The 11,408-nt window shown below is 40.4% G+C and overlaps 1 protein-coding gene across 1 annotated transcript in view; it reads left to right on the forward strand.

The window, feature by feature from the left end:
* The window catches only part of ZDHHC17 (zinc finger DHHC-type palmitoyltransferase 17), a 47,297-nt gene extending 36,158 nt beyond the window's left edge, over window positions 1-11,139 (forward strand). Inside the window, exons 11-17 of the mRNA XM_069975472.1 lie at window positions 3,225-3,349; window positions 4,968-5,030; window positions 5,238-5,331; window positions 5,477-5,560; window positions 7,070-7,227; window positions 7,982-8,076; window positions 8,672-11,139. Coding sequence (XP_069831573.1) covers window positions 3,225-3,349; window positions 4,968-5,030; window positions 5,238-5,331; window positions 5,477-5,560; window positions 7,070-7,227; window positions 7,982-8,076; window positions 8,672-8,810 — 758 coding nt within the window. The 3' untranslated portion in view covers window positions 8,811-11,139. The remainder of the gene's footprint in view (window positions 1-3,224; window positions 3,350-4,967; window positions 5,031-5,237; window positions 5,332-5,476; window positions 5,561-7,069; window positions 7,228-7,981; window positions 8,077-8,671) is intronic.
* Window positions 11,140-11,408: the final 269 nt, after the last annotated feature.

An 11,408-nucleotide genomic window follows, 5' to 3' on the forward strand; every position in this document is an offset into this window, starting at 1 on the left:
AAAGTCCCATAACGTCCACTGCTTCTGCACTAGAACGATGACTTAGTGCCCTGAATTCATTGCTCTGACGCCATTAATAGCAATTAGCAAACCAGATACAGATAGAGAAACCTAATCGACATTATGAATGTATTTCTTATGCTTTGTAATTTTGGTGAGAGGGTAGATAACATTGTTTCATACGGATGTCTTCATCTTTAAATGCATACTACTGATCCATATAACGTGAGCTTTTCCACTATGCTCAGGCAAGATGTGTTAAAGGAATTATCTGGTTAGGTAAAATACATGCTTAATCATCCCAATATTTCTGTTATTGTCTTTTGTCTCCTTTCTCCGGTTCTGAGCCTGCTGTTTTCTCAATAAGATGCAGAAAACTGTGTGTGGGCTGCTCTCTCTGTCTCCCCCTTCCATCCAAGACTGCTCATACCAACAGTGTCCCTGGCCAGCTGTTTTTGCACTCTGTGATGGTGGTAGGGTAATTCTGAGGTCAAGTTGCTGATGACCTCACTGTGATTAATCCTTCCGGCATTACAGAGTGCACAAACAGCCGACCAGGGACACTGTTTGCATGAGCCATCAGGGAAGGGAGGGGGAAATGGAGAGAGCAGCGCACACATAGTTTTTCTGCGTCTTCAGCTTAAAGCAGCAGGCTCAGAACTGGGAGAATGAAACTGAAAAGGTAATGACAAGTATTGAACAAATTTTTAGGCTCCAGGAGGGAGGAGCATCCACTTTACCTAAGATGAATATACCCCTTTACCTTGTACCTTTTTTGTTTTGTAATGTTGGTTTTAAGTTGGTTTGTATGCAGCCCTTATTAGATGGATGAGAATCAAATGGCAAAAGGCTATTCTCAGGCTTCTGCTTTATTATATTTTCCTCCTATGTGACAACCTGGGCCCCAAACTTCCAGGTATGGAGTCTGCCACATCCAGCAAGAGATAGAATTGGGTAGGTGATGCAGAACGTCTGCTTGCCGGTTTCCATGTCTCCCATGTCTTCCAAGTTTCAGCAGTATTGCACCACTTAGATTCTTTTATAGTTAGGGTTTTTACATCCATTACTGGTTTTTGACCAATCGTTATCGGCTTCATGAAGATAAGTGACCAGTCATTTGTTCAGTTACATGAAACAGTTGAGCGCAGAAAAGATGTTCCATCCCTTCTACCAGTGTAACTTGTAAACAATGGCTCGGAATAATCATTTTTCCAGAACTAGTTAAGATCTGAAAAGGGAACTTTGATCAGTGTCAGATATGCCAGTCAGCGGCACAGCAGTGTCCTGCCTCATTCTCCTGCTCACTGCTTTTTTTGTCTTGCTTCAGGAGACAAGCTTCATTGTCTTGCGCAGTCAGCTGCATGCTTCTCTTGCATCATTTTAGAGATTGAGGGGGGTTTAAATACTGCAACATCAACACCCCCCCCAATGACAGTGACACAATAAATGTGATGTTTTTTTTTTGTTTTTTGTTTTTTTATTGATTTGTGTCACAGCATTGAGCCATAACTTTTTTTTTTTTTTTTCATTGACAAAACAAAACATGAGCATATTTTTTTGGTGGGATAACTGTCTTGCACTATTTTTGGCTCCATAAAACTCACTTTTAGAGATGAGCGAACCGGGTTCGGGTTCGAGTCAACCCGAACGTTTGGTATTTGATTAGCTGGGGCTGCTGAACTTGGATAAAGCTCTAAGGCTGCATTCACACGTTCCGGGAAGTTGTCCGTGCTCACGGATCCGTGCGCACGGACAACTTTACAGCCTATTGCTTTCTATGCTGCTATTCAGATGTTCCGTGATTTCACGGATCCGTGATCCGTTCCGTTAAAAAATAGGACATGTCATTACTCGGAACGGATGCACGGAAAGGATTCCCCATAGAAATCAATGAGATCCGTGTTTTTCACGGATGTGACGTCCGTGTTCACCCGTGAAAAACACGGATGGGAGGTAATCAATGTCATTTAAAATGCTGTAAGACAGATCCGTCAAAAAAACGGACATGGATACAAAACGGATGCAAAACGGACTGTTTTGCATGGATCACGGAGGTAGCTGCCGGACCACAATCACGGATCGGGAAAATCACTGAAAGTGTGAATGCAGCCTAAGGGTGTCTGGAAAACATGGATACAGCCAATGACTATATCCATGTTTTCCACATAGCCTTAGGGCTTTATCCAACTTCAGCAGCCACCGCTAATCAAATGCCGAAAGTTCGGGTTCGGATGGACTCGAGCATGCTCGAGGTTCGCTCATCTGTACTCACTTTTAACTTTTTTGGGAGCTATCACAGCAACCCTAATATGCATACATAACAGACCTGGGGATCTTCTTAAAGCCCCCATGCAAATGAACTGTCTGGGAATTAGTGGTATGACATCTTTTACCACTTGGATGCCACAAGTGCTTTGACCACAGCATCTGAGGGGTTAAATGACAGACTGGCATTATCTTAACTATATCCAAGCTGCTGTTGCAGTGTCTCAACTGTAATCCTGTGGTTTCTCTACACAGTGTTAGCACCCTGAATGTAAAGTGCATGGTCCCAAGGGTTAAAGTAGATCATAATACACTTTATTATGCAGTATGAAAGATTTAAAGAGATTTAATTTTTCCAGACATTACTTGGTAACATCTGCAATTATGGACGCTCCCATAGACTTCTATGGGTGAATCCTTGCTGCAATTACAGCATGTACTAGGGCTTGTCATTAATTTTTGCGGATCTGTAAAACTACGAACAGTGTGAACAGCCCAATAGAAATGAATGGGCCCCAAATTTGTTTGTTATTGCAAATCTGCAATTAAGGACAAACGGAATGTGTGTATGTAGCCTAAGACATTTAGTTATTTGGCCTGCCAGCGACATGAATCTAATGCACGTAAACCTTATGATAGGGGTAAACTGTTCTGCAAAACATGTATGGAATTTATTCTTTTTGTCCTATGCTTGTCTTATGACCATGTTGTCTTGAACTGTCTTGAATTTTCTGCTTGTCTGCTGTTCTCACCACATGACTGACTTTATATTGTTGTTTTGGAAGTCATAAAGTGTAATCATTCTGCTTAGCTAGAATACTGGAACTCATAAGTTTAATGTCTGCTGCTTCTTCTCTTACATGTCTTTTATGTCATTCCACATGTAAACAAGTAAGACTTGAAGAAATGACTGTTGTATTTTTCCCATCACTTTGTTGCTTTTCCTTAATTTGTAGCACATCTGAATTTTGTCTTCATCCATCTTCCATTCTTGGCAAACAGTGTTGCACTGTTTTACAATTTTGGTAAATCCTGGAAATCTGATCCAGGCATTATCAAAGCTACGGAGGAACAGAAGAAAAAGGTAACCTCAAATCTAGTTTATCACAGTATAAACCTGGAGCTATTCCAACTTTTTGGCTGTATCTGTTTCTGGTTGTCGTCATGACCTTTCTTCTACTGGACAGATACTTGCTTGATGTATCAGTCGAGTAGATATGAAGGTTGCAAAAAAGCTATATAATAGAGATAAGTGAACCCCGAAACAGAGCACGCAGCATTTGATTACCAGTGTCTGAAGAAATTGGATGCAGCCCTAGAGAGTTCTGGAAAACATGGATACAGCCTAATGCTATGTTCACACTACGTGTAGTTACGGCCGTTGTTGCCATCGGCCACTACGGCCGTACTTTATGTGCCTGTGAACACTGCCTATTGATCTATGGGATCCCGGCCGAAGCGTATATACATCGTATACGCTCTGGCAGGGATCCCGTGCGGTGCCGCAAATAACTGACATGTCAGTTTTCTGCGTCTGCAATTCAATGAATTTCAGCCGTAGGAAACCCTGTCAGTTCACACAATGAAGAGAGCTTCATTGTGTGCTGTGGGAGGTTCTGATGTGGGCGCGCGCTGATGCGCCCACATCAGAACCCTGCGGCCGGAAAGATCATCCGTCCGTTACTTAAGTACCACGGTCACGGGTCACGGAATGGCCAGTCGTTCACGGAATGTGAACATAGCCTATGGTTGTATCTGTTTTATAGGCAGCCTTATGGCTGCGTGCAACTTCTTCAGCCACAGGTAGTGAAATGCTGCGTGCTTGGTTTCGCTCATCTCGATTATATAGTCATATATGTGACATCAAACAGTATGAAAAATCCAACACCTAAAATTAACTTAATCTGAATGCTTCAATAGAAGTTTAAGATCCAATAATCACTCATGTTTTAGGCTTGGGTACCCGTAGTCATTGAACGCTCCCATGTTTGAAGTGTGTAAGCTGTGGATTATCTGTACGACTTCAGATCTTAATCTTAATGCTTTAATAAAAGTGAGATGTTTAATTGTGGAGACTATGTATTGCTGGTCTAACATTCCTGTGGGAACTGTGATGTTCCTGTGTGACTGTTTCTGGTGGAGGGCTAGTCCATGTTGGCTTGGGTGAATAACAGTATTTAAAGACAGAAGGGTATAGTTTCAAATAAAGAATTATCCACTTCTTGTATGAGTTTTCTGAGTAGGTTTTAAACCTCATGTTGCAGCTCCTTCTGCCTCCCGATTAAGGGGGGCGGAGCAGGAACTGCCTACTCAACCAATCACTGGCTGAGATAAAACACTGCTTCAGCCAATGTCCAGTCCAACCTATATATATATATTTTTATAATAGTTTTTTTTACCTTTTGTAGAGCTTCAGTACATCAGCCTTGTTTTAGCATTTTATTTGCAATAAGATTTATGTACTATTGTATCAAGAGAAGACTTCTGCAGCGCCTCTCATTGGATGTCCATACATCCAATATTTTATACAGGGGCTTTCTCTGTTGGATTCATTCATAAGAAAAAAAACCGTGCATGCTTCTATAGGTGGTATTCTACAGATTGTGTGTGTGTGTGTGTGTGTGTGTGTGTGTTTTTTTTTTGTTTTTTTTTACTGACATGATTAATGTCTTACTAACCATTTGATATTTTGTAATTATTAGACAATTGTAGAGCTTGCTGAAACTGGCAGCTTGGATCTGAGTATATTCTGCAGTACCTGTTTGGTGAGTATATGCTGTTGAAGAAAGAAAAATGTGATTCTTGTCTACATAAAACCTCCAGTAATATAATGATCTTAGTCCTTGTTATCAGTATTGTGGTCATAGTTTTCTATTATTACTGTCACGTTTCCTGAAGATTCCCATTTATACTTTTATGGAGCAGCCCATAAATGTAATTATAAGGTGACTCTAATGTTCTCCTCTTTGCAGATAAGGAAACCAGTGAGATCTAAGCACTGTGGGATTTGCAATCGTTGCATAGCTAAGTTTGATCACCATTGCCCTTGGGTTGGCAATTGTGTAGGTATGTGGCTGAACAATAATTCCCATATATTCTGTCATGGACACATTTTGGCATTTAAAAAAAATATTTTGATTTCACAATAACATTTAATACAATAAAAAAAAACCTTGTTTGCAGTGTAACACAATTGTATATATTTGTTTAGGTGCGGGAAACCATCGCTATTTCATGGGGTACCTATTTTTCCTGCTCTGCATGATTTGCTGGATGATTTATGGGTGCATTTCCTGTGAGTATGCATTGATTTGCATTTAGGGCAAAATTCTTTGAGTTAACTACATAGTTCAAACCTGTAATCGTATCAGTCCATACTGTGCAGCAGTCTATTGAGAAATAGATTTATAGCATAGAATATTTGGAAGTGGACTAGCAATTTGTTCAGCTTTGTTTGCTATAACATAGTACCATGTTAAAAACTGATGTCTCATTGAAACAGACTAAACATAGACACTAGTAGACTACATAATGTCAATTTTCTGATTGTATTTATGTATATTGTTGGGGGGGTTGTTGCTGTGTAGACAGATCATTAGTAGGCTATGGTCCCATCACAGGTATACTTTAGCATACTGACTCACACGGAGTAAAACTGGCGGAATCCTGCCAACCTCCATGTCATACTGGCAGTCTATGGGAGGCTTGCGCGCCTCCTCTCTCCGCTCTTCTCTACTCTGAAGAATTGACATTTCTATCCTTCCGCACAGAGAGAGGAGGCATGCGAGCCTCCCATATGACACGGATGCTGGTGGGATTCGCTGCGGAATTCAGCCAGTTTTACTCCGTGTGAACTGGCCCTTACTTGTACCTAGACATACTGTATGTATCACAGATGTAAAGCCCAAACTTGATGTGAACCCATCCTTAAATCACAGTTGGTTATGGGTTTAGCGCTACCCAGTAGCTTTACCCTGCAACAAGATTATGATGAGAATACAACCTTATCAAGTGACTTTTAGGAGTACCAGCAGTAATCCAGTCAGTGGCACTGCTGCTTCCTGTGTAACATGCACATCTCCCTCTTCTCGCTGAGCATTGTGTATATAAGAGAAAGCCAGAGTGGTTAATTTTGTCTACTCTATTGCCTATGATTTCACTGAGCACCACTGCTGCGTTATCCATGCAGCCAATTTGTTGGTACAAAGTTACACTAGAATAGAGGCCCTGATAGTCCACTGTCGGATATCCTAAATTGAGCACTGTTTTTAAACTGTTCATGTAATTTATAAGTAAAGCTCATTGTTTTGCTGGCATGATAGGTTTATTTTACATTGCACAGTAGCCCCGTCCCATGGTATCCGCACAGACACTGAGAACTGTAAAGTGACTGTGGCTTGAAAGCCTTCACCATGCCTGCGTCAGTACTGTGGGTGAGGCTCCCGTGCAAGATATGGAAAGGGCTCACTGACTTCAACTGAGCTGTGGGCATTGCTGGGAATAGAAAGAGACTGAAATAGGCAAAGGCAGGAGTAGCAGGCATAGGGCATTGAGAACGATCAAGCACTCCATAAAATTAGACATTTATTTGAAAAATCTTTTAAATAGCATGACGCTACACCAATATGCAGAAACTTGTAAAAGCCCCAAATCATAGCTGAAGAGGCAGAGCACTTGGTTTGCCTATTGCTTCTTTGCAGTGCTGGTGGTTTAGATGTAATGTATGCCGGTTAAATGATACATAAAACTGAGGTTTAAACCGTTGTTTCAGCAGAGTATTATATAAACTGTATTTCTTTGATAGATTGGGGAATACATTGTGACACTACATACAGCAAGGATGGTTTTTGGACATATGTGACGCAGATTGCTACCTGTTCACCATGGATGTTCTGGATGTTCCTCAATAGTGTGTTCCACTTAATGTGGGTCGCTGTGTTATTGATGTGTCAGATGTACCAGGTAAGGACGCTTTAAGGCTTTCTGATTATAATCTGCTAATAATATGTATCCATGTTTATTTTGCCCTCTTCCTTAGAGACATAATACAGACTTTGCAGGAGATTTGCTGAATTAGTTGTTATTCAATATTTCTATTCAGTTATCACATTAAGTGTTGAGTATTTTTATAGCTGAACTCTACCAATCCTCTTTGGTCAATAAATACAATGCAGCCAATAGTTGGCCAGGTCTTCTTTTCTGACAAGTTGTAGACATTATATTGAGCGATTACCTAGATACTATTCTAGCAGTCGGTGGGGGTATGAGCACCCAGAGCCTATGCAATGAAAACAATTGGCATGTCTCTATGACTTAGATGATCACACACAATTTTTTTTAATTTCTCCTGTAGTGTCCTGTATGGACATGTTGGGAGTCACATTGTAATTGTTGGAATATATACTTGACAAAACATATAGTCTAAAATAGGGCTGTGCACTGTGTTGTACTGTATCCTCTAGCTGCTTTCCTCTTTATCTTTACCTTATTCACTTTTCTATTTCCCCTTTCTTATACCTTGTTTTTCTGTACACAATGACTAAACCTATCGACTTCTCTATTTTTATTTTATTTTTTATGGTGACAAGTTTAATCTCCTTGGCCTTAACAACTCCCTGATTCCATTATATTTAAATTACATTATATTGACTAATAAGTGCATTTGCCTCCATATCCTCAGTAGATAATAACATTACCATGTATCTTACGTTTCCAGATATCATGTTTGGGAATTACTACAAATGAGCGGATGAATGCAAGGAGATACAAACACTTCAAAGTCACGACCACTTCAATTGAAAGCCCTTTCAAGTAAGAAAACCTTTCCTTCTTTCTCTTCGGCCATCATACATTAAGATAGTTCTGGCACAAAACTATTTGCTGGTTTATTCCCTTCATCACCTTTAGGAGGTGAATTACCTTTTACCTATTGTATGGTTTACCTGGCAAGGTCTTTTGGGTATGCTGGACAAGCAAGGTTCAACCTCATCAGTCAGTTGCTACTACCTGCGATGTCCCTAAAGGCTCCGTTCACACGGAGTAAAACTGGCGGAATTCCGAGGCAGAACACCCTGCTGCGGAATTCCGCCAGCTTCCATTACTGAGAGTCTACGGGAGGCTCATGCGACTCCTCTCTCCACGCTGAAGAATGGACATTTCAATTCTTTAGCGTGGAGAAAGGAGGCGCGCGAGCCTCCCATAGACTCTTAGTATGACATGGAGGCTGGCGGAATTCCGCCAGTTTTACTCCGTGTAAACGGAGCCTAAGAGTTTTTAAGGGTTTTTATGTGTTTGACAATGTATAAGATCCTAGATGTGTGTGTATAGAGATGCTGTATTATTAGTGAATTATTAGCTGTGACATAAGGCTGTGCATGTGATTAATGGGCTTTTTTTCCCATTTCAGCCATGGATGTATCAGAAATATTATAGACTTCTTTGAATTCCGATGCTGTGGTCTCTTCCGCCCGGTAACAGTGGACTGGACAAGGCAATACACAATAGAGTATGAACAAACGTCAGGCTCAGGTTATCAGCTGGTGTAGTCTCCGCAGAGTCACCACTCTGATATGAGCGATCATGAGTGGTACCTGAAGATGTCTATATGTCTCTTGCGAAAACTTGCCCCTTGAACTATAGCATGCTGTTTGTAGGGCTATTGATAAATCTTACAGTACCTTCTCTGTCAGCATTTTATCAACCACAGTGACCTTGGACAGGACCTTCTGCCCGCACTGATGTAGAGAAAAAAGATATGGGTGGGGGGAGGATTTTAACTGATCCTTGCATTGGAAATATTTTGAACAGCCGTGAATCTGCAATCTGTGTTTTTGTTCTGTGTAAATTTTTTTTAAATGATTATTTATTTTGCACCATTCACAACAAAGCATGGCATTGCTCTCAACAAGCTTCAGTCTTGGTCTGCTTGAACAGAATCTATTCATTGCCCCTTTAAATACACCCAGTGGAGTGAGACTTTCTAGTACACCATCATGATTCCCTAATGTGGCCTGGCTTGATCTACGATACTGTGGCATTTTTCTTCCTGTAATGTGATCTCCCAGTCGTGCTCTATCATAGTGAAATGGAAAATGTGAATCTGGATGCTGGGCTGAAGAATCCTTTTTCTTTGGGCCTTTCAGCCTTTGGGGTTACCTAGATGAAGTGGGCATGTGAAGATGTTAAACACACAAACATGAATGTATGTTTCCTGCATTATATGACTGTCAGCTGTACTTCTGTTTCTGGATCTCGGAGATCTAATGATAAGTTTCCCTTTCTGAAGTCGAGCAGTCCTCAGCAGTTGCATGCAAGTAGTGTTCTATAGGATTATAAGGAAACTCTCTAGTAAGTCGCCAAATTGTGTCATTAAGAGCTTGTTCAGAGCTGAAGTGTTTTCTGGATACTGTGCTCACGTCCTGGACAAAGCCCTGTTCACACTGACAAGTCAGCACTGGATACGGATGTGGAGCCAAAGAAAATATGGTGGTTTGGTTTTGTTCTTCCTTCTGTTTTGGTTTTGTTTGTACAATTTAGAGTGTGCTCCTCTGTGTTAGTCTTCGGGAAGGGGGAATAGAACTGTTTAAAGGCACATATATATTACTAGATGCTTTGTCATGTTGTCACTTTATAGTCGTCCAGCTCCAAAATAGCAGCTGGTTAACAGCAAAATTCTTACTGTGCATTAATTTATTAGGTCACTTACCTGTATATACTATAAAACAATACTGTAATAACACATGTATCTGTGATTGTCAGAACATCGCCAAACAAAACCTAGGAAACCTCTTCATAGACCCGAGGTATCTCATGCTTGCTGCTTCTCTGTAAGTTGTCTGCTCCCAGCCTTTCTTTTTTTAAATCTTTCTTTTCTTGATTTACTTTTTAGTTGGAAAAGGATGATGGAATTCTCCATATTGTCACCTATGTACAGACTGTATGGGAAATGTTAATCCATATGACTTTGTGGAAATATATTAATGTATTCCATATTGTAATTCCATATTTTTTTAGTCCATTTAAATGATGGAACAATTACACCAAGTATTGCACAAAAATGCATGTGGTCTAGTGGAAATGTCTGTGCGATTTTGGTTAAATGCTGTTTGTAACAATCATTTCCAATTATACTTTCTTCCCCCATTGCAGTCGATGGGAAGGAAAACACCACAAATATGCAAGGAATAGGATAAACATAATTTAGGCATTTTTTCATATTGTGAACATATCAACAATGTGCTCAAATGAACAAACGTCCCCATTTTTCTAGCCAAAAAAGACACAAATTCTCAGCCGATATTGAAATGCTATGTCACACTGTGCCATAGATATTTTAGCTTTTATAGGAAGATGGATATTACACTAAAACTGCATTTATTTTTGATGTTCATAGAGGTATATTTGTGCCGATAAATATTCAACCCCCGTGCCTAATGCAATTACTTTTCTACAGTCAACTATATAGAAAATAATAAATGTCTACCCCAGAACACTTTTTTTCTTTTAAGTCTGTGTAGCTCCAAATTGTCATGCCAACTAACGTCTTTATAAAGCTTTATAGTGGCAAGTGTGCTAATAAATTATAACATTTTCAAATAGATCTCCTATTCTAAAAACCCTTAGAAACATTTGAAGTGTTGGCCCAGATTTATCCATATGGCCCAGACAAAAATCAGACACATAGCAGATGGGAAAGATGACAACCAGCCAAAGAAAAAAGGTGTCTGTGTGAACCACGTTCAAAGTCCCAAGTGTGTCTCACTTATTAGCGTGGGTATGATACCAATGTGCTCTCGGTTATTCAGGCTGCCACAAGCCTGTATGTCCACGTATATGTAAGTAACGTACCGGTGCACTATACTTGATTGCAGATATAACACTTCTATTTGATATTTTGTATAAGAAGAAATGGATTTGACTCACGTTTAGTCGTTCATTTTCTTACTTTATTTTCTGATACATTTGCATGCTGATATGCAATGGTAGCTCTGGGCTCTTTCAGGTGTGCATAGAACGGAGTGGGCGTTCCTTACTGCCGTGACGTGACGTTTCAGGGTCACCCCCTTACTGATGCGCATGAGTAAGGGGGCGACCCCGCAACGTCGCGTCACGGCAGTAAGGAACGCCCACTCCGTTCTATGCAC

The sequence above is a fragment of the Dendropsophus ebraccatus genome, chromosome 1 (assembly GCF_027789765.1).
Source record: "Dendropsophus ebraccatus isolate aDenEbr1 chromosome 1, aDenEbr1.pat, whole genome shotgun sequence".
Taxonomy (NCBI): Eukaryota; Metazoa; Chordata; class Amphibia; order Anura; family Hylidae; genus Dendropsophus; species Dendropsophus ebraccatus.